Source organism: Exophiala mesophila (assembly GCF_000836275.1).
Source record: "Exophiala mesophila strain CBS 40295 unplaced genomic scaffold supercont1.3, whole genome shotgun sequence".
NCBI lineage: Eukaryota > Fungi > Ascomycota > Eurotiomycetes > Chaetothyriales > Herpotrichiellaceae > Exophiala > Exophiala mesophila.
In genome coordinates, this window is record NW_015622506.1 from 703,599 (window position 1) to 725,026 (window position 21,428).

At 50.8% G+C, this 21,428-nt stretch overlaps 8 protein-coding genes and 1 non-coding gene across 9 annotated transcripts; 6 read left to right on the forward strand and 3 right to left on the reverse strand.

Annotated features, from left to right (window-relative positions):
- Positions 1-934: 934 nt before the first annotated feature.
- PV10_03911 (uncharacterized protein) lies at positions 935-3,115 on the forward strand (the record flags this gene model as incomplete). The annotated part of the gene is made up of 5 exons (XM_016368424.1): positions 935-1,158; positions 1,213-1,430; positions 1,516-1,855; positions 2,191-2,452; positions 2,507-3,115. The coding sequence occupies 5 exons, from the start codon at positions 935-937 to the stop codon at positions 3,113-3,115; spliced, it is 1,653 nt and encodes a 550-aa protein (XP_016224212.1).
- Positions 3,116-6,057: 2,942 nt separating this feature from the next.
- PV10_03912 (uncharacterized protein) lies at positions 6,058-8,343 on the reverse strand. The gene has a single exon (XM_016368425.1). It carries the CDS (start codon positions 8,326-8,328, stop codon positions 6,328-6,330), a length of 2,001 nt encoding a protein of 666 aa, XP_016224213.1. The 5' UTR covers positions 8,329-8,343; the 3' UTR covers positions 6,058-6,327.
- Positions 8,344-8,531: 188 nt separating this feature from the next.
- PV10_03913 (uncharacterized protein) lies at positions 8,532-11,319 on the forward strand. The gene has a single exon (XM_016368426.1). The coding sequence runs from the start codon at positions 8,648-8,650 to the stop codon at positions 11,291-11,293; it is 2,646 nt and encodes an 881-aa protein (XP_016224214.1). The 5' UTR covers positions 8,532-8,647; the 3' UTR covers positions 11,294-11,319.
- A 305-nt stretch (positions 11,320-11,624) lies between these two features.
- Positions 11,625-13,359, forward strand: PV10_03914 (uncharacterized protein; the record flags this gene model as incomplete). The annotated part of the gene is made up of 2 exons (XM_016368427.1): positions 11,625-12,365; positions 12,433-13,359. The coding sequence occupies 2 exons, from the start codon at positions 11,625-11,627 to the stop codon at positions 13,357-13,359; spliced, it is 1,668 nt and encodes a 555-aa protein (XP_016224215.1).
- Positions 12,047-16,917, reverse strand: PV10_03915 (uncharacterized protein; the record flags this gene model as incomplete). Its single annotated transcript, XM_016368428.1, has 1 exon — positions 12,047-16,917. The coding sequence occupies one exon, from the start codon at positions 16,915-16,917 to the stop codon at positions 16,171-16,173; it is 747 nt and encodes a 248-aa protein (XP_016224216.1). The 3' UTR covers positions 12,047-16,170.
- PV10_03916 (uncharacterized protein) lies at positions 13,902-15,983 on the forward strand (the record flags this gene model as incomplete). The annotated part of the gene is made up of 1 exon (XM_016368429.1): positions 13,902-15,983. One exon carries the CDS (start codon positions 13,902-13,904, stop codon positions 15,981-15,983), a length of 2,082 nt encoding a protein of 693 aa, XP_016224217.1.
- Positions 16,918-17,691: 774 nt separating the features above from the next.
- On the forward strand, positions 17,692-18,485 carry PV10_03917 (uncharacterized protein). The gene is made up of 3 exons (XM_016368430.1): positions 17,692-17,835; positions 17,890-18,021; positions 18,081-18,485. The coding sequence occupies exons 1-3, from the start codon at positions 17,823-17,825 to the stop codon at positions 18,296-18,298; spliced, it is 363 nt and encodes a 120-aa protein (XP_016224218.1). The 5' UTR covers positions 17,692-17,822; the 3' UTR covers positions 18,299-18,485.
- Positions 17,709-19,528, reverse strand: PV10_03918 (uncharacterized protein). The gene is made up of 2 exons (XM_016368431.1): positions 19,137-19,528; positions 17,709-19,089 (listed from the first exon to the last, which is right to left on the reverse strand). Exons 1-2 carry the CDS (start codon positions 19,424-19,426, stop codon positions 18,468-18,470), a joined length of 912 nt encoding a protein of 303 aa, XP_016224219.1. The 5' UTR covers positions 19,427-19,528; the 3' UTR covers positions 17,709-18,467.
- Positions 19,529-21,328: 1,800 nt separating this feature from the next.
- PV10_03919 lies at positions 21,329-21,413 on the forward strand. The gene has a single exon. It is a non-coding gene; the product is annotated as a tRNA-Cys (tRNA).
- The last annotated feature ends 15 nt before the right edge of the window (positions 21,414-21,428 follow it).

Below are 21,428 nucleotides of genomic sequence, written 5' to 3' on the forward strand. Positions count from 1 at the left end.
CCTTGAAAACAGAACCTAGAGAGTCATCCTTAGCTAGAGAGGTGCGGGTGAAGTGGTTGACAGAACGTGAGACCCAAGCCGATCCAAATCCGAGCGAACTGGGTTGATGCTACGGTGCCACAGGGTCCAGACACACCGGTGGAAAAACTTCCCATCCTCAAGGACATCGTTTACCTTTGAAATAATGGCGCGAGCTCAGGGTCTTAATTACTGCCTTCTCGAGTAAGAACGATAAGATGACACTGTTTATTGAAATGCCAACGTCTCGACCTGTATATTGATCTTAGGGAGGAAACGAGGGTTCGGCGGGTGGCAACGGGCTGGAAGAGCGTGCTCAGTTAACTCGTCGTCGGCTGGAATGCCATTCATAAGTGCGGGGGGGGTTTCACTTCCTCGGGCCCCCAGTCCCCAGATTCCATCTCCAGATTCTACAGACATCATCTTACACCTGGACAACGTCGACGCTGTTCTGCATCCATCGTTGTCCTTCTTTCCTTTCTGTATGCACAGATCGTAGAACATTTCTTTACACGCTTCTTGGCAAGATGCGCGCATCCCAAGACCAATCCTCCAAAAAAAGCAGCTATATTTCAGAAACTGCTTGCGTACGATGTCGGACTCAAAAGGTTCGCTATCCCAAGCCAACGCGTATCAGAGTGCAACTGAATTTGTGGCCCGAAGATAAGATGTTCCAGAGAACGCCCCTCCTGCGTCCGTTGTACACAGCGACAAACTGTCTGTTTGTATCCAGAGCCTCCTGACCGTAAGCACATTGCTCAACGTCGAGCGCGCCCACGAAATGTCGAACCGCGATATTTGAACCCGTCATTTCAGGTGAGCAAATCGAAAACAATTTTGCACATTGCCTGCTACGTACATTCTGAGAATATTTCCTACAATAGCTGCTGACCTGACCTTTATCTCGTCTTAGGAGATGCCCCCCGACACCCGCCCTGCGACACTAGCCAGTCCACTTTTGAGACATCCCATCAAGACTCGAAATCCAGAACCTGAATTGGTAGTCTATCTCATCGAGATCTACTTTAGCCATTGCTTCACTGCATCCTTACTCTTTGATTATTCAACTCTATCGAGAGATTACCGGGCACACAAGGTCCCCGACTACGTCGTCTTGAGCATCTGTGCCTTTGGTTCGTTGTACGTTAACTTCCCGTGTCCTCCGACCCGTAGTGGTGAACTGAAAGCGCATAGGTTTGCTCGCAAAGGCGCAAGCTTTCTGTTTCAGAGGTCAGTACTCCTAGGAGATTCTGAAAGTATCTGTCAGCAGGGCAAGGCCTGGGCGGATCAAGCAAGTCAGGCTGTCCTCATCAGGGCGGACAAGCCTTCCATCGCAAAGATCAGGGCATGCGAAATTCTCGCCATCTACTGGTTTGCTGTGGGCGAACTAGATCGGTCTGCAATCCACGCTAGTGAGTATCCATCTTCCCTCGAATCAAGGGGCCCATGTGCAATCTGGCCCATCAGGGTCAAGATTCACATTCTGATCAATATCAGGTATTTCGCGCGAATCGTGCCGCGTTCTTATGCACAAATCAAAAATCTTCAAAGCCCAGAAGAAAACAGCCCAGCTCGAACAGCCTCAAGTCAGTGAAGACTTGCATCGCATATGCTGTGCGATTTGGATAAAGGCATGTATCATGGACGGTGCGATCAATGATAACCAGGAAATCAGCGATCTGGCCCCTGCTCCTCCCGTGCCTTCGGACAGTGAAATAGCCACTTGGCCTGAACTTGTAGATCTGTCACCTAGTGCCACCGATTGGATGAGTTGGGGCCATGGAAATATGAGCATGCAGAACAGCACCTTTTTGACTCTGAAGCTGTTCGGTATATGGTACGTCATTTTTAAGGCCTGCCCACGTCTGTGAACTAAGGAGATCTGGACAGGAGGGAGATAAGACTACTCGTACGCACTCCTCACAGGAGGACTTCGCCGTCATATATTCAGTCCGTATTTGAGTGGGAGTGCAAGCTTCATGATGTGTACCAAACGATTCCGCATCACCTCAAATCCCGAATCCTCATGTCGACCTCCTGCCTTGACTCGGAAAAGTCCCAGAGGAATTCGATGCTATTACATTCTATATACTACATTTGCCTTATCTACTTATACTCTTCATTGATACCGAGGCTCTCTGGAAACCACGACATTATGCATGTGTCCTCCAGCCTTTCCGAAACATGCGGAAGTTCCGTTATTCGCTATGCAAATTCCTTTGCCGATTTAGCAAGGGATTTTCTGGCAACATCTCCAGACCTTGGCAAAGTTCCAACTTTTGTCGGATACTGTGCCTTCGTTGCAGGTTCAGTGCATGCGCATATGATGCACGCAGACTTCAAAAGGGAAAACTCAGTTGCGCATGCCAATGGCGTTGTATGCCTGATATTCCTTACCGAGATGAAGATATACTATCCAGTGTTGCAGGACATGGTAAGCGTGTACCCTATACCGAACGAGATTGAAGACTGACCCGTTGGGATTCAGTGGGAAGAGCTCAAAACTCTATTACATGGCGAGGCGATGAGCTCTTCGGATGTCCAACAAGCCGCCGTCAAAGAGCTCATGCGTGGTTCTCCTGCAAGCTCCGACTTCGAGGCGGACCCTTCGCCTGGGATCCTCTGCAGCGATACCACTGAATGTCCTAGCTGCATAAAGAACAAAAGCAATCCCCTTATATTTCGTACATTCTTTGACTCTGGACGATCTTCTTCGGCATTTCAGGATGTCGGCGGTGATTCTGAGGAAGAGGAGATGGCACAAGATTCCCATGTACAAGCACCTGAAAATCAGAACTCTGGCGGCAACACACCCCACGTGCCGTTTTACACAGAGATTGATGTAGGTTCGACGCCTTTGGCAGCAGACTCAGACCTCTCACTCACACACCATCGCCATGAATCGGTTGAACAAGGCTTGGAAACCACGAGAGACGACGTCTTCGGTAGCCTACCGATCCTGCCGGTTCCTTTGGGAGACGATCTCTTCTCAGTTGACGAGGAAGGGATGAATTTGACAGAGTCGATCATGTTTCCAACCACACTAGGTCGAGACTGGGATCATGGACTTGATCTCTCAGCATTCTCTTGGACTTAGGAGTTGTAGTGAGTCAGCGGCACGCAGAGATACGTTGTATGGGAAATTTTCCTGCTACCAGTAGTCCGCAAGATTCCATAATCGCTAAGGTGAATGCATTGATCATGGCTACTGGACTTAGTGATGGTTCATTGTACATTTGTGGCGCCAATGGGCTATGAGTTCTCAAACTTTGCGCAAATATCGGAGCTAGGGTTATGAGCCGCTCTATGTCGTAGCTTGCGCACGATACGCAACGTCTTCTTGTCGCTGATCTACGCAAGACTAGTTATCATCTATGTCCTCAATTTTCGGTCTCGTCTGGGTTTTAACAAATGCATAAGTCTCAACCTATTGGTAAGTATCAACCCTTCCACATTCCTAGGCGTTCGCGACAATATATGCTTCTAACTCGTGTTCGCAGCTCTCTCTCCCCCATCGATCCGATACACATATTTAAGCGCACTTGCTTTACCAAGCCTCAAGCTCTCCAACCCCTGCTGCACACCCTCGAGTCCACCAGGGACAACCTCGTATGGATGTCCACTAAACCATCCTTCCTTCAAACCCAAGCTGAATAGCCTAAACCAGGCATATCCGAAATCAGTCAAATTTTCGGGAATACCATGTACGGACCCGACGTTTGTAACGCTCTGATGCATCGTTTTCGGAATTTCATCGTACTCTTTCCCCAGAAGGACAAGTGCTATATGTCCAGTTGGGTCCAAGGTTTGAACAATTTGTTGATAACTCCCATTCTCACTCACTGCGTCAAACGCATATCGAAGCCTTTGACCTTTTGGTATAGCCTTCTGGATTGCGGATACCACTTGCTCGTGTCCCGCGCGATAATCGATCACAACATCCCCTTTCGACCTGTCGATCAATCCTTCGACGAACGACCCCGCTCTCCCGGCAACGGAAATAATAGGATGAATGTTTGCACGATCAAGTAGCTTGATCGCAAAAGCACCAACGGCTGACGACGCTCCATATATAAGCACGCCTCCTTTAAGTGCATCTCGACGAGCCTGTGACACATCACCAACCCACGGCTCCGGAAGCCCTAGGCGGCAAAACAACCCGACGGCGGCAGTCATAGCAGCCAAAGGAATGGTTGCTGCCTCCTCGAAAGATGTGGTCTCTGGAAGGTGAAACGTTGTGTTTTCAGGAGCAATTGCATACTCAGCAAACGCACCATACGGCTTTCGCAGCTCATGAAATGCGGCGACACGATCGCCGACCTTAAACTCGGTGACTCCACTGCCCACAGCCTCGATGTAACCAGCCACATCGTCCCCTGTATTGGTGCCGGACTCGGTCGCAATCTTGATTGGTACTTTCCAGTCCTTTGGATTGGTCCCGGCCACAGCGACTCTGATCAGGACTTGGTTTCTTTGTGGACTTGGTTTCGAGATATCTTGTATCCGGACTTCGACGGCCCCATCGGGTTTGGCGAAGACAAAAGCTGACTTCATGATCCCTGACGTCCAATAAGAGTGATTTCGAGATAATTGTCTAGAGACCAATTACACGGTCGGCACTTGACTGTGGGATGCCATACTATCATACACAATCGTGTGACTTTTATAGAGCCTTCGGTCATTAACAATGTCTGTGGGGCGTATGGCGAGGCCGCGGTCGCTCAAAGACCCGAATTTGTAATCAGCGATGCAGAAGAAAGCTGGACAGGAATGATGCACTTCTTGTCATTAGATCTCAATTCGAGGCTGCTCATCTGCTCACCTTCGTAGGCCATGGCTTCGCCGAGTTTGGCACGACACACGCACATAACGAAGCCGTCAAACCGGAGGGCGAATCTTTGATCGGACCGGTGGTCGGGCCTTTTCCAAGATTTCGATAGGGTGGTGGATCCGCCGCCGCAAGTCTTGCCGGGGGCCCTGGTACACCTTGCTCTATACATCTAGAGGGAACCCCTTGGTCCATTAGGTAACACAGGTCCGTACCCATCAGGAATCACGACGCAGCCCTTTCTACCGAGAAGACGCAATAAATTTCTAAAATCAATCTAAATTGGAGTCCTCAGGGTCAGCCACAAGGCTCCTGACACGAAGAAAGCTACAAGTCTCTATCGAAAGCTATACACAGAACAAGATATGGCAACTGATGCAGCGGAATGGCCCTCGACGCCGTCTATACCTCAACCAACAAAGGACCTCTTGAATCGCTTCTACCGCCTTTCTGATACGAAGTCGGATGACGTCGGTCGACAATATGCCGAGGATATATTCACATCCGATGGGAAGATCGTTGTGAACAGGCGCCAGTTTAGAGGCAAGAAAGGTATGATCTGGTTGCTTTGCCTCAGAGCTATAACACTCAATGTAGAACGTATCTCGTCATTGACATAAGCCATGGAATCTAGAGATTCTACACTCGCGAGATGGTTCATGGGAAGGGATTACACAGCGCCTGCACGAAGTATTCAAGGTTTACGCATGTGATGAAGCTGGGGATGACATTCTCATCCTTGGAAAGTGTACTTGGTGGTTCAGCAACGGGAAATCTGCCTGGTCGGAGTTTGCTGCGCGTGCTATCATCGATACCTCATTTGGAGAACAGCATCGGCTCAAGCTTTACCAGGGATGGGCGGTAAGTGGCTTTTCTTTGTCTAAGATGGGCCAAAGGAATCTTGTTGATTTATGGGGTCTTTGTCTAGGACTTACAACCGATGGTTGAGGGATTGAAGGAACTAGAAGGATAGACAGAGTCAAAAAAGCCTATCTGGAAACTTAGGAAATGTCCAGTCAAGACGTTTGCCGTTGAGCCTTGGGTCTAAGTGGCAATTGCAATCAAGATCAAAACCACGTAAAGCAACTTGGAGTGATTTCTGGAGGATTCCTGAGTAGAGAAACTGAAGCTGCCAACTCCAGTCTACAAAGGAGCCGTGGATATTGAAAGTGCACAAGGATATATTCCACTTCCTCGACTGCCACGGAAGCATTTCGAAGAATAGTAGGGTACACGTCCCAATAAAAGCTCAAGTCAATCCCAAACTGATAGACCTACCACAGTAGGTCAATAATATAGTGGCCATTGACAGCCCGGAGCGTCCCATCAATTGATGAACATTATGAGACCTCTGAAGGTACTCGCGGATGTATATGGAAGACGCTGCTAGTTTTGGAGCTGTAAGATGACTTTTATTCGTACGAGCGCACAATTGATATACAACGACTCAGCCATCGCGAGTAGCTACAGCCAATGCGGCTTTAATCTAGCTGATCGAGTTCTTCTCTTGCTCGTTTCACGGCGGCTTCGGCATCGAGGCGAGTCTGGAGCTCAACCTGGTCCACTTGGACAGTGGCCGCATTCTTGACCAATTCTCTCATCCTTGCCACAATGTGCTGAATGACCGTGCGTCCTTGATCGAGGAGGCGGTCTTCCAGGGCCTTGGTGGCCTTGTACCAATCGCCTTGCATTCGCCAGAGCGCGTACGCGGTCCCAAGCGCAAAGATGGTGCCCGCCTCATAGACGCTTCCCGGTGTCAGGCTGAGATATGCAAGCGTCGACAGCCCTGCTGACAGACCACTGATTGAAAGGAACTTGAGCACAATTTGCTGAGCGGTCGACGTCAGGTCCGCGATCGCCGCGTCCATCTGCAGCGCACGAGACCGCGAGATGGAGAGGGATAGAGGCGATGGTTGTCTCATGGGTATCATTCTAACGCTGGTGGTCCCCCTGGTGTTTTCCAGCACCGCCTCCAGTGGACCATCACTGGCCAAAGTTGCTTGGGCTTGTAGTATCGTTCCCGGCGTAGCTGGACTAGTCGCCACTGCATCGGATTCGTGGAGGACTTCAGAGCTGGTGATGGGCGGCGAAGCTTCAACCGGAGTTATTCCAACTTGCGACAGCCGACCTGATAACTCATACACGGCTCTTTCGGTTTTGGGTAGCCACGCGTTGCTGACCAGGTCAGCAATGATCAATCCAACGTCGTCCACTCTCCAGAAAAGCTTGTACCACGCCAGCTTGCGCCAATTACGAGAGCTCCATGCCGAGCCTAATCCCGATTGTAATTCCTGATGGCCATTTCGTGAGAATTCATCAATGCTAGCCTCCAAGTTAGTTTGCGCAGCGGTGCTCAAACGCTTTGCTGTGTCAGATTGTGCATCAACTTTTGCTTGAGTCTCGAGATTTCGCGCCGCATTTGAAAGAATAGAAGATGTTAAGGACCTTATCGAAGGTGGCATTGACTTATTGCTATGCAGAGCTGAGGATTGGGTTAACCAGTCAGACAGTGCTGGAAGTCCTGAATTAACCCATTTATGCTCGTACGTGGTTGCTTCACGCACAGAACGGCGGATTGCCGAAAGGCCTTCTTCAGCCTGCAGCGCGTCCACAATGAGGACTTTAGCTTGAGAACCCTCTTTGAGGTCCTGGAGATTGACGACGATCCTCACTGATTCACGATCTTCTCTCGCCACAAAATTTGTAGAAGCAAGGAGCTCTGCACAGGCTAGGAGATCGTCCAGTCCATTAGCGACAAGCAGCGTGCTATGTACGGGTTGGCCGATCGTCGTTTGGCGTCCATATGCTGACGTGGGGGTTCCTACTGACGGCGATAGGAATGCATCTGATGTGATGGTCTCAGAGCCATGCAAGAGCTCGCCGTTTCGGAGTGAATTGATGGATGAAACAAGAATTTCGATATTGTTGATCTCTAGCACGTTTGAGGGGATATAAAGGACTGGCACAGCCGACTTCGAGGGTTGTAGGTTAGGACTGGGAGAATCGCCATAACGAATGACCACGTCTGGCCCAAGCTCTTGTATATTGCTTGTCAATTCTTTCTCCCATTGACTTTCATCAACCAAGGCATCGGCTAGAAGAAGTCGGACTAGTCTCCGCGCAGTTTCTTGTGTATCAAGCCCCAAAACTGCTACACGAGTTGTGGGGGTTTCCGACTCTAGGCCCTGAAGAGCAAGCCGTAACCTACTCAGGTTGACTTGGGCCGAAGCATTCTTTTGAACGTCGCCGAGTGCCTTGTAGAGACCCTGATAGCGTGTAGGTATGTTCTTAACAGCATTCACAGCTGTTCTTGAGCTGAGTGTTGAGGCGCATCTGCGAGTGGGTTTGGAGGGAAGCGATTTCGGAACACAGGGTCGCGAAGGTTGAGCTAGGCGCACTGTTGTGCAGGAGGGACAGAAGAAGAATGTGTCAACGAGGTGATCGAGTTGTCCGACCCGCAAACTGCGTATAGGGCGCTTCATCGTCGCATATCCTGGTCTTGTGTGCCCAGATAGTGGAAGGATGTAAAGTTGGTTCTCGCATTGAATTGATGCTTCCATTGCGCGACTATATGCTCCACCCAAATATACTACTGGGGATCATAAGTCACTTAGATCCGCGAATCTTGACGACGCGCTCTCTAACTGGTCCCGTTCTCTCCTCGTTGACTCAACCCTCTTATCCAGCCATTGTTGCTTTCTCAAGAATCATTTCCTTCTGGATGATGCCCTCAGACTGAACTCTAGGACCAGCCTGGTTATAGATAATGCGAAGTTGCAGTCAGGGATTCGAGCTGCTAGCATGGCTTCGACGACCCCCTTGACCACATGGATGGCGGAGCTCGCAGTCGCACTTCTCCCTTCAATATCAACATCGTTGCAAGTCCGTAAACTAAAGGAAAACTTCCTGCGTACCATCAGAAATCACAACTACGCGCGCACGAACCAGTTTGAGGTCAACGAACGCCTTACCGGGCTCGAAGAAAAGTTCCAGGCCTTTAACCTCGATGACTTGGCAGCAAAACTCTACTCTTGCAGAGTCGAGTTGCGATCTCACGATGATCGCTGGATTCCCGACGTCTTGGACCTTCTTCTCCATTTGTCTGATAACCCAGCCAAGAGTACTCGCGTTGGCGATGTGGCCGCCGGCAGGCTTGCACAACAGGGCCCCGAAGTGCTCACATGGAAGGAAATCGAGGCTGATGACCCGATCGATCGCCAAGATTCAATTTGGGAGATTCCTAACTATAGTGACTTAAGTTCGGACGAGGACGAGGCAGATGGAGGGTCCTTGAGTAGCGCTGCTGTGTCTCCCGGTCCCTTGAGAAACAAAGCGTTGGGCGGGAAATTTTCTGCACGCGTCTTGGACGACTTAGGCCCATCTTTGCATTCCACGGTCTCTCAGCTGAATGACATTCAGTTCTGGAGACTGCCGGGCCCCGAAGTCTGTCTCACGGAAACGCAAGCAATGCAAGAAGTCTTGCTCATGCTACAAGGAATCCAGACGTCAGTCTTCAATATTCTTCCAAATGCCATTGAACCAGATCCGCGCTATCGACTCAAGCATCTCGACGCAGCAGCCTCCTCAAGTTTGTTATGTGAAGTTGCAGCCCTGGGTTCCGAAATCAATTCGATTCGGAGCTGGCTTCATCTCAGTCAGGAAAGCAATGTCATGCAGTTGATCGAGGACCGCATTCGAGAGAGCCTTTCTGCAATTGAAATTTCTTTTTCGACGATGCAGGATCATGTTCTTCAACGACTGCCTTCTGCGGGGATCGAAAGCCTCCTCCAGGTTCTTCAAGTGGCCCGCTCGACAAGTCTTCCGTTGCGAAGTATGCTGAAAGTTCTCCCATTGTTGCCACCAAATGACCCTGTCACTGCCCTTGACAACTTGTTTGCTTTCATAGATTCTACTTACTGTTGTCACGACGAGAAAACTCACGGACTTGCACTCTCGATCTTTATCGCAGCGTTTCAGCTCTACGCAAGACCATTGGACACCTGGATCTCCACTGGGAGTATCAGGGAAGATGGCATACGATTATTTATCTCCGAGAATCCTCATCCCGTGGAACGTTTGACACTGTGGCATAACTGGTTTCACATCACTGCCGACGACGATACCCGGGTACCGACCTTTCTCAAGCAGGGTGCACAGAACATTCTCACAATTGGCAAGACCGCGGCTTTTCTGGCTCAGCTGCAGGCTGGTCCCGGAGCATTCGAGGCCATTGAGCCCCTGGCCACTTCAGCCAAAGAGGCGTATGATCTCGCGCAACAACAATCATCAACTTCATTTTGTGCGATTTTTGACATGATAGTCAACAGGCATCTGGCAACTGCGCTCGCTAATACGACGGCTAAGCTCACAATGTTGCTTGAAGAAGAATGCGGCTTCAGCCGTCTCCTCGATGCGCTTGAGCATGTCTTTCTTTGTAGGAATGGCGCCGTGTGGCAAAAGTTTGAATGCCGGGTTTTCGAGCAAATTGATCGATGTGTTGAGGTCTGGAATGATCGTTTTCTTTGCGCCGATGCTCTTGTCGACACCTTTTCCAGTGTTGACAGCATCGATCCTGAGCTCATTACGGTTCGATCTGCTTATACATCCTCACGGACGATGGAAAGCCGCCGACGCTCGGTCAAAATCTTGAGTGCTTTGACAGTGTCCTATGAAGTCTTTTGGCCAATCGCAAACGTCATACTTCCCCGATCGATTACATCATATCAAAAGATTGCTTTGCTCCTCCGTCAACTCCGGCGTGTGAGATTCAGCCTTGAACGACGCGCATATTTCTGCACCCAGAATGTCTCACTCGGAGCAGGACCAGTGCAGAAGTTGGGCCAAGGATTATGTTTTCAGTTGTCCTTCTTCATCAATACTGTCTACAATCACCTGACTGGGTGCGTGATTGACTCATTGACATCGTCGGCTCGAGCACGACTTTCTGGGACGATCGATGAAATGATTGCGGTGCACGCCAGTTATATTTCGGCTCTGGAGCATGGTTGCTTGTGTAGCAAGCGAATACAACCTCTCCGGGAAGCCCTCGTGTCAACGATGGACCTGTGTATTCGTTTCACAGATGTTGTGTCTTCTCCATTAACCCAAGGACGGAACTCGGATGACTTCGAAGCCGGATCGTTCTTCTCGGCACACAGTCAGCGATACCACAAACGCAGACGTGCAGTAGAGTCGGAAAGTAGTTCAGATGAAGAGGTAACGAGTGACGGAGGGGAGGGCTATTCAACCTTCATCCTGGACGAAGACACCAGCATTCTGGACGAACTGGTGAAAATAAGGGCTGACTTCAAAAAGCATGTTGCATTCCTGACAGCAGGACTAAGAGGCGTGGCCAGGAACTCGGGAGAAATGGGAGACTTGTTTGAACTACTTGCAGACGCCCTGGAAGGGGTCTTCCCACAAGCATCTAGACATGTTTCTCAATAGATAGATATAATCTCAGCCTTTCAGCCTTGTATACGAAGTGAAAGGCGTATCAGTCTACATAACATGGGCACCTCCTTCCTCTTTGCACAAGTGGGGCTATGACGTGAGATGTCAGTTTGAGCCAATTAGACGCGAGGGGTCCACGCGTTCTGACTCCAAATTCGACTTCACTAGACGTGCAGACATGGAGACAATCAACGTCCCTTATTGAATCTACTCATGCCACCGCTGGGAACGCTCCTCATAGCCACAGCATAGCTGCATACTCGAAGTATTCCACATCCCGCAGTGGCATACTAATTAAGGTCCACCACAACGTGGCGAAACGGCCATGAAGTCCTCCCTTCATAGGTTATTTGCTCGGCGCGCTGAGTTTGGAGCCCTATCAACCAAGTCTTTTCGTGCCTACTCCCACCGTCAGACGTTGCAAACACCATTGTCGGGAGCTCAATCAATCTCGTTTGTTAAGCCTTTGTTCTCGGCTGTGTTCATCGCTGGCTTCGTGTCTGCTGTTTGGACACACAGCCATTCAACCGTCCACGCGGAAGCCCCTCCGGCAAAGACCATTCGCCTGGCAGAGGTACGAAAGCACGGCGCCAATGCAACTCGCCGCTGGGTCGTCAAGTCAACCAAGGTCTACGATATCACTGATTGGATCCCAAATCATCCTGGTGGTGAGGTGATTCTTCGTGCTGTTGGCGGCGTCATTGATCCTTATTGGGAAATTTTCACCATCCACAATAAGAAAGATGTCTATGATATCCTCGAGCAATACTATGTTGGCGACCTCGATCCCCGTGATCTTGTCGACGGAAGGGTTCCTTCTGATGACATTGAGGATCCTTTCAAGAACGATCCCGCCCGGCATCCAGACCTCATTGTTCACAGCGACCGACCGTTCAACGCCGAAACTGCGCCGGAGGACCTAAAATCCTACATCACCCCGAACTCCAATTTCTATATCCGACACCACCTTTGGGTCCCATCCCTGAGTCAGGATGACTATAAAGTTCAGATTGAACTACCCGATGGTGAGGAAGTAGAGTACTCGATCAAGGACCTCAAGTCCAAGGTAGGTACCCCAACTTTGACTTTCTTTCCCTCTCCTGTCTGCACAATACTGAAGTCCGATGTCGCAGTTTCGGTCAACAAAGGTCACTTGCACACTCCAATGCTCTGGAAACCGACGTCAACATATGAACGACGAGGCGCGATCCACCAGTGGTCTGCCCTGGGAAATTGGAGCGATCTCCAATGCTGTCTGGACCGGAGTCCGCCTTAGAGATGTCCTTGCCGATGCAGGATTCGACATTGATACCTTCGATGAAAACGAAACCAAGCACGTTCAGTTCCAAGGAGCCGAGGCGTACGGCGCGTCGATCCCTATTGATAAGGCCCTTGGAAAACGAGAAGATGTTCTGCTCGTGTACGAAATGAACGGCGAACCTCTACCACGCGATCATGGGTTTCCTCTCCGAGCTTTGGTACCAGGTCATGTAGCGGCACGGAGCGTCAAATGGCTGAAGCGGATCACGTTGTCGGATGAAGAGTCTCAATCACAATGGCAGCAACGCGATTACAAATGTTTTGGACCCAATCAGGGTGGGCAAGATGTCGACTGGTCTTCGGCACCCGCCATCCAGGAGATGCCGGTGCAGAGCGCAATTACGTCGCTTCGTAACGCGTCGCCACGGTCCGCCGAAGACCAGAAACTCCTTCGTGTCTATGGCATGGAGGAAGATGCGGTAGAAGTGGAAGGCTATGCTTTTGCTGGAGGTGGGCGACGCATCGTGCGGGTCGACATCAGCCCCGATGATGGTCGAACCTGGCATCAAGCTGAATTGCTACCGGATGAAGCCCATGGGTCCAAATCCTGGGCATGGACACGTTGGCGATGGTTGGTCCCAAAACGCTTGGCTGGCAGGCAGTTTGTCGTCAAGGCCGTTGACGAAGGGTACAATGTCCAACCTGAGTCGTACGAACCGCACTACAACTTTCGCGGCAATCTTACCAGTGGATGGCACCGAGTACCCTATACCAAAGGGAGGCGGGACTCTAAGGAGTGATTCCGTGCCCAAGCCCTTTGGCTTGTTACATCGGGCAGTTCCCGAAGCACCTAGCGTACATATTATGGACCGCCAAAGGCCGTTTTCCATGGCAGAGGGAAGTTTTGGGTGGCCTTATCAAGCCGTGCGTTGTTGACTACGCGCCCGTTCTGCGCGTTTTTACTCCTTTTTGCATTCCATGTGAGCCAGAACGTCAGGAACCTGAGGTCCGTGCGTATATGCATTGGATGCAGGAACGCCATGTGAGATTACCAGCACCACTTCTGACAGCTGTCACTCTTTCGAACCTTGGAGCTAACCGAAGTATCCACCGTTGGAAGGGCCGGCCCTCTGCCCTGTCGTGCCTGTATAATACCTGACGATGGCTGTTCCAGACTGTCCTCGACGCTACCAATCACCTGCACCATTCACCAAGATGAGATACGATATTGCAACCTCAGTCGGCGTTCTCGCCAGTTGCTGGTTCACCGGTGTTGACGCATTCTGGCGCATGAATTGTGGCATCGCTCAGATTGGTCGTGTAGATCCTATCATCAACCCGAATGCCATCTCAGGTCACGTACATCTGTTGTCGGGAGCGAGTAGTGAGTGAAGCCTCACAGATAGTAACAGGTTTTGCAACTTGGCTGATTATATCAGACATCAACACGACATCGACGTTCCAATCGTTGACCGCCGCTTCATGCACGTCGTGCTCGATCCAGAAAGACAAGAGCGCGTACTGGACACCATTGTTGTACTACCAGCGAGGGGATGGGTCCTTCATTAATGTGCCTAATGACGGCACAGTCGTATACTACCTAGGAAGAGGCGAAGATCGCCGCAACATTGTCCCTTTTCCTCCAGGTTTCCAAGTGGTGTCTGGAGACCCTTCCAGGCGATCATATGACAATGAGACCATGACATATAGCACTGGGAGATACCGGTCAAGGCCGGTGGCCGACCGTGTCAGTTTTGCATGCATCAACTATGCCCAAGCCACGCCAGAGACGCCGTATATGGCCAACACCAACTGTCCCAACGGTCTTCGTGCTCAGATCCAATTCCCCAGCTGCTGGGATGGGGTGAATCTTTACAAGGCTGACCAATCGCACGTCGCATATATGTCACAGATCGACAATGGTGTCTGCCCTCCCACCCATCCGAAGCTACTCCCCCACCTCTTCTATGAGATTTACTACTTTCCCAACCGGATCGACACCTCAGATGGGGGCAGGTTTGTATTCTCCAACGGTGACACAACAGGTTATGGTTTCCACGGTGACTTTCTCAATGCATGGGATACCCAAGTCTTGACCGACGCGATCGCGGCATGTATCAATGACGTTGAGTCGGGCAACATTTCAGAATGCCCTCCACTGGCGGCTTCTCAAGACGACTATTTTGGCACCAACTGCCCCGAGCAGGCCCCTCTCGTCAACGAACAAGTCAAAGGCGTCTTGTCGAAACTTCCAGGCTGCAACGAGGTAACGTCAGGACCGGCACGGGCTCCTCAAGGAGTCTGTCCGACTCAGCCAAATTTGAACCCAGTCACCAACACCGACGGGCAAACTCGGCCAGTACCGGTTGCAGGTACAACAACGGCGACAATCTCGTCTGGGAGTGTGGCTCAATACAAAGGGTGCTATGTCGATAATTCAGGGGGTCGAGCACTATCGGCTGCGTCATATGCCAACGATTCCATGTCGACTTCGATCTGTGGCGCATATTGCCAGTCCAAAGGATTCTCTGTCTTTGGTACAGAGTATGGAAGAGAATGTTTCTGCGGTAGTGCCATCTCGTCGGCGAGCGCCCCCCAGAGCGAATGTCCCATGGTTTGCGCCGGAGCTCGCACCGAATACTGTGGAGGACCGAACAGGCTCAGTGTCTGGACCATCACAAGCACCCCATCATCAACCTCGTCTGCCGTGTCTTCACCGTCGTCGACCCCAACTGGCCCCTCCATCGATGGTGCTAGCTATTTAGGATGTTGGTCCGACGCTGGGGGTAGTCGCACCCTTAGTGGAAGCTACACTACCGACAGCAAAATGACACTTGAGCTCTGCGCTCGGACTGCGCAATCTGCCAATTACAAGTACTTTGGCTTGGAATATGCTGGCGAATGCTTTGCGGGCAACAGTATTCGAGAATCTGCTTCCCAACTTTCCTCAAGTGGGTGCAACATGAAATGCAAAGGGAACGACACACAGATCTGTGGTGGACCTGGAGCACTGAGCCTCTTCCAGAACACAGGCTTCATTCAGCCCGGCAACCCAGCTTTGGTCAATATCTCGGCACAAAATGCTCAGTATGCGTACAAGGGGTGCTTCACAGAAGGATCTTCAGGTCGCTCGCTTGGCGGATCTGGGTCGTACTCGACCGCAAGCTCGAGTATGACTGTTGAATTCTGTGCTGAGGCATGCTTTGCGAAGGGATATTCATGGGCGGGTGTGGAATATTCTCGGGAGTGTTTCTGTAACAATATAGGCCTTACTAACGGTGGAAGTCCGGCGCCTGGTGGAGATGCAGATTGCTCCATGTTGTGTGATGGTAACAAAGGCCAGTATTGCGGTGGACCTAGCAGACTCAACGTGTATCAATTGGTAGGGTCATCCCAGCCAAGAAGACGTCATGTCATGTGGTAGATGTGGCCTTGCTAAAGTCTGTTCCAGCGGAGTTTTCGATAGGGGGAGAATAATGTTGTAGAAACGGAATTGGCTCTTATGATGTTCAACATGTCCAGCATGACTATAAATCTAATGCAAAATTGAACACGGCTCTTACAAGCTTGACTCCAGTGTGTAGTGGCTTTGAGCGGAAGATGAGTTCTCTTCAACTAAGCTCAACAGCGTCATCTGGGACACCTCTTCGGCTCTTCAAGCGGCGTGCCCAGAATTGCATCATGGGTAGGACTTCATCTCTGTTCTTTGGCATCGAATCATCGGATTTTTTCCAAGAGTGGAACTCGAGGAACTGGAAGGAGTCTTGACACCGCTTCAATGGACTCGATCCAGTGGAAGAAAGAATCGACTTGGACCCTGACAGGAGGAGAATTGGAGTCCTATTCTTTGTAGAGGGAACTGAGATCGAAATCGGGACAGGGCCGCCAATGGAAACGACACCACCTAGAGGCGCTATCTTGGACAGGGCTGGGTGAAGGGCCACAGCAAGAGCGACAGAGCCACCCTGTCCGAATCCAAAGAGGTGGATGTGATCTGGGCGGTAGCCAGACTTTCCAATGAGAGTCTTGGAGATGACATCTTCTGCGATGAGTTTTGTCGCCGTTTCCAAGGGACTGTCTGGGTCAATCTGGCCGGTGGAGGTGTCGATCTGGACGTCGTGAGACCATTGCTGGCCGGGCAGTCCCAGGGGAAGCGGGAAGGGGAATGGAGGGTTCAGGGTGATGGTCAAGGCATCTGGCAGATTGAGGGCTTTGGCAAAAGAAGAGAAGTTGGCTGCGCTGTCTCCAAGGCCAGGCAGAAATAAAATAACGTTGGTTGGTTGCTGAGAAGGAGGGAGATGGATTACAGGCTGGATGGAAGAAGGGAAGTCGCGACTGTGGAGGTTGGTGGGGGCCATTTATTTATTGTCTCATGTGGAAGGAGCCAACAGACAAATCAACAGGGACGAGAGGCCGGGCACTTGTTAGTCCCACTTGAAACGAGCGTGATCTGGATTGCGGCGAGATTGGTTCACAGAAGCATGTGTTGGACTAAACATTGGAGATGAAGGAAAAGTCGAGTGAGGATGACGTGTTTGTCGTTGGTCGATAATGGCTTGGTTGTGAAAGAAACAAGCTCCGCCCATGGAAACTTGGCTTTGCAGTTAAGCACTCATGCATCGGAGGGGCGATGCGAGCCCTGGTCCCTGGATCATACCCTGGAGATGCTGAAAGGTCCACTCCAACCAATTCACTGGCCGAAGATTGGATTCCTTGAAGGACCTGACCCTGAATGTCCAACCGAGCTGAACTTAGAGGCGTAACAAGCTACCAAACTGTATTTGCCAGACCCGGTCAAATAGGTCACGGTCACCTTATGCCTAGGTACGGAGTAGTCCTGAGCAGCTGGATAATAGATGATTCGTAGGGGCAAGGTCATGAACCAGGGGTAGCCCTGATTGTCTCATAACGCACCAGTACACATCCCGTATCAACATCATGGCATTGTCAAGCTTGAAGTGTGGCCGCACCATCCAGAGTCGACACATGGTGGGGTCAGCCCTGTACACGCGTCCCGGTCCATCATTCACTAGGCTCACCAAAGAGGAGCGAGGGGTAACGAGGTGCAGCTGCATGCAGATGATATAGGTCTAGGTCGATGACGAGACTTTCCATACAAGCAGAGGTATATATTTCTCACCTACGCCATCTTTTAGTCGTTGGTATCCAGCCTCTGATCTTCCACCTTCCTAACGCTCTACCCCCATCCATAGTCTGTGAACATTCAATCATCAGTCACCAAGAAATCTCGTCTACCGTCATTATGGGTTGGTTCGGTATGTATTGGCACGCTGTCAGATGCATCCACGTCTTGATTGACCGAAGAACAGACGATAACCGTGATGCCCACGAACAAGTCTATGGCGGGGGTGAGCACGAAGCAAAGTTCTCTCACGAGCTTATCGGCGGTGCAGCCGCTTTCGAGGGCATGAAACTTTTTGAGGATCGTCAACGACGTGAAGGTACACGATCTGATCTTCTCCCCCGGCACAACGCAGCCTTCCACTGACATGATCAAAAGGCAAGGTAGTCTCTCACGGCTTTGCTAAGGAGTTGTTGGCAGGATTCGTCGGTGCCGAGGTGGACAAGTTGGCCGAGACCAAGGGTTTGGATGAGTATGATCGTATCGAGGCCAAGAGACACGCCGAAAGACGTGCACACGAAGCATATGACGAACATTATCGTGATGCCGATCAGTACGACCCACAGCAGTACCAGCAACCAAACTTCAATTACTAGAGAGAAGAGTGGTGTACTGTCTTGGGGATATCGGCTTACCGAAACTGCTCCTAGGCCCACGGTGGACGCACCAGGGCCTGAAGGCAACATTGTAGACTCACATATGTGACCTGGAGTTGTAACCCAGACATGCGTAGCTTGATAGTCACCCAGCATGCAAGACCACAACTCACGAAGTTCTCCTCCATTTTGCTTCATCGGTTTCAGCCTCATCTTCTTGTCGTGTGCGGATGTTGCCAGCCCCGGGCCCAAGAGGGATATTTTCTTCCTCTTCTTCACCTCCCTCCTCGTCGTGGGTCTCAATCCAATTACCATCCTCATCGACGAATTCGTGCATGTTTTCGGCAGTAATCCAGCCACCACTGCCAGGCATGGCAGGAGGCAAACCTCCGTCTTCTGTGCCTGGAAAAGCGAGGCCCGCCTGAAACAACCGACTGCCTTGACCATCTTCGTCTTCGTCAGAGTCATGAGGGTCAGGATGAAGATTGGAGCAGTTTGACAGAGCGGTGAACATGGCCGACACTGGAGTTTGCTCGGGCTTGTCTTCGGCCGGGTCCCGCTCAGAAGCCACATCCGGCGGCGCAGCTGCGGTGGGCACAATTGTCAAAGAGATGGATTCGGGCTCTAGATCTTCGTCTCCTGCGTCCTCGGACGATGTGATAATTTGCAGGTAGACGCCCTGTTGCTCCATAGAAGATGGCGTGGGAAGGGTTTGTATGGCGTGGAGAGAGATGCTGGGGTAGGGGATCGAAACACCAGACGAGGCAGCGTTGGAATAGAGGAAGAGTTTACTAGACAGTCGTCAGCCAGGAAGAGCGTATAGTGTGGAGTCACCTACTCTGAAGTCACCCAAACATCCACATCTTCCACCACCTTCTGGGTATTTGATGAATGAGCATCGCCGTTGCTTTCAGCACCGTTTGCCTCAGTCTCCGACTTGGCTACGGCAAGGAGAGAGGCCAGACCAGGTGCAACATCGCTCTCGCTGTCGAGAACAATGAGTTTGCTGCGATCGCTGTAGTAGTGCAGCACGGGAGGACCTTCATAAAATGATGCCGGGGTGGCTGAATGATGCTCTACCAAGGGGACGAAAGAGGAAGGGTTCGGGGCTTGACGCAAGACCTCCATAGTTGTTGGTACCTAATCAGCGGGAGGCTAATGGTGCAGTGTGAGAATGAAGAAGAAAAACAGACGCGACTTGTCATGGATCTTCCACACGCGAGACCAGACCTCTATTTTTTAAAGACGACTTTGTTGCATCTGATATCTTTTTCTTGGGGTTTTCGGTGTTTTGATAATCCGGTGGGGGCGTGCGGGGGATCTGTCTTGGCGCAGTCTCGTCACGTGGACGTCAATCGCCTCTGATCATTTACGACATAACAGTATGGATACCACTTCAACCTCTACCAATTCATTTTCTACGGATAACCGAGGCTTGGTGAATTGCAGTCCAAGTCTGACTCCAATCTCAGGCGACAAACCAAGCCCGAGGCTGAGGGGTCGTTGCTCATAACTGACGTCAATCCTAGGGAGGAGATGAGAAGGACTTTTAGATCGTCATAAAAAATATGCAAATACCACATCACATAACCACATAGGCACGAACGCACCGACCTGCGTGTAGGCACCTTATTTTATACAAATCTAATACAATGGCGGGCCTTTCTGAATCAACAGCTCCAAGACTGTCCTCTGAACAAGAGGCACTGAAAGCTGCCTTTATATCTGAGGGCGGGTACTGGTCATCCTCATGGGAGAATCTTACAATATTGGACCCAGGATATGTTTCCGCCTACCTCCGGCTCCGCTCGGCCTCTTTCAAGAAGAACAGATTGCCACGGAAGATCCAGGAATTGGTGCTGCTCAGCCTGAATGCATCATGTACAACCATGTATGCACCAAGCATTAGTGCACATACCATGGGGGCTCTGCAAGCTGGTGCCACCAAAGATGAGATTTTGGAAGTCCTAGAACTATCTTCCGTCCTAGGAATCCACGCTATCAGCGTCGGTGTACCGCTTCTCGAAGAGGTTCTCCAAGAAGAAGGCGTCACTCATGACCAGGCAGAAGAGAGTTCAGACTCCGATCCTCGACGTAAAGCTATCAAAGACGACTTTATCAAGAAGCGGGGCTACTGGCATGCCGGCTGGGAAAGGGTCTTGAAATTTGACCCTGACTTCTTCGAAGCATACACCGAATTCTCGGGCTACCCTTTTCGCACACGTGATCCTACTAGCCAGCCGAATACTTCAGTTGAGCAATCTCGAGGACTTGAGCCAAAAGTGAAAGAGCTGATTTACTGTGCAATCGATTGTGCTACAACACATCTTTTCCAACCCGGTTTGAAACTTCACATTCGCAATGCCGTCCGATACGGGGCCACCGCTGGCGAAGTCATCCAAGTTTTCGAGCTGGCAAGTCTGATGGGCGTTCATACTGTGTTGGCTGGAGGCGATGTCCTGGCAAGCCAAATAGGTGCGAACTCAGGCCAGTCGAACACCCAGTCTGGCTAGGACAAGTCGATTAAATTAATGGTTCAGGTCGTGTTCCTATCTCACCCTTTGTCGAAGACGCGAAGCCCAAAGCACGAAACGGTGAGATGCACAGAGGGCCACCTCATTCTCCGCAGATGTAAGTGCGATTGCAGGATGTAACGCTGTTTATAAAGGCGTTCTCTGGACCAAAAGCCTGAGATCCGTTCCCTGTCAGGATCAAGGGTCTGGATTGGCCTCGTACGTAGCGGTGTATCACATTGTTACTGAAATCCTAAGTAGTCCAACTGGCGTGGGAAGGCTTCCTGGTCTGTGTTTTGCTTATGGATACCCATCAGGGGCTTGAGCCGATACACCTTTAGCTGGGTTTTGGGTGTTAAAGGCCTAGCTTGGCACCTAAAGCTCCCATTGTCCGCCAAGAGATAGGGCCCAAACCCGCAGAAATAATCTCTAACTAATAACATTAATACCCCGAAATTGCCCCAGATATCTAAGATTCTCGTGCCCCATTGGGGAAGACTTTTCTACCAACTTCACGGGATCGATAGCTCAGTGGTAGAGCGAGAGATTGCAGTTTGCACACCAATATCTCTAGGTCACGTGTTCGAACCACGTTCGGTCCTTTGCCTCTTTTTGTT

Excerpts from the sequence above, each read along its gene's own strand:
- PV10_03913 (XM_016368426.1), top strand. The coding sequence starts at position 8,648 with ATGGCTTCGACGACCCCCTTGACCACATGGATGGCGGAGCTCGCAGTC.
- PV10_03912 (XM_016368425.1), bottom strand. The coding sequence starts at position 8,328 with ATGAAGCGCCCTATACGCAGTTTGCGGGTCGGACAACTCGATCACCTC.
- PV10_03917 (XM_016368430.1), top strand. Across the intron at positions 18,022-18,080 it reads GGATCGTCAACGACGTGAAG|GCAAGGTAGTCTCTCACGGC; the intron begins GTACACGATCTG and ends CATGATCAAAAG.
- PV10_03918 (XM_016368431.1), bottom strand. The coding sequence starts at position 19,426 with ATGGAGGTCTTGCGTCAAGCCCCGAACCCTTCCTCTTTCGTCCCCTTG. Across the intron at positions 19,090-19,136 it reads GATGTTTGGGTGACTTCAGA|TAAACTCTTCCTCTATTCCA; the intron begins GTAGGTGACTCC and ends ACGACTGTCTAG.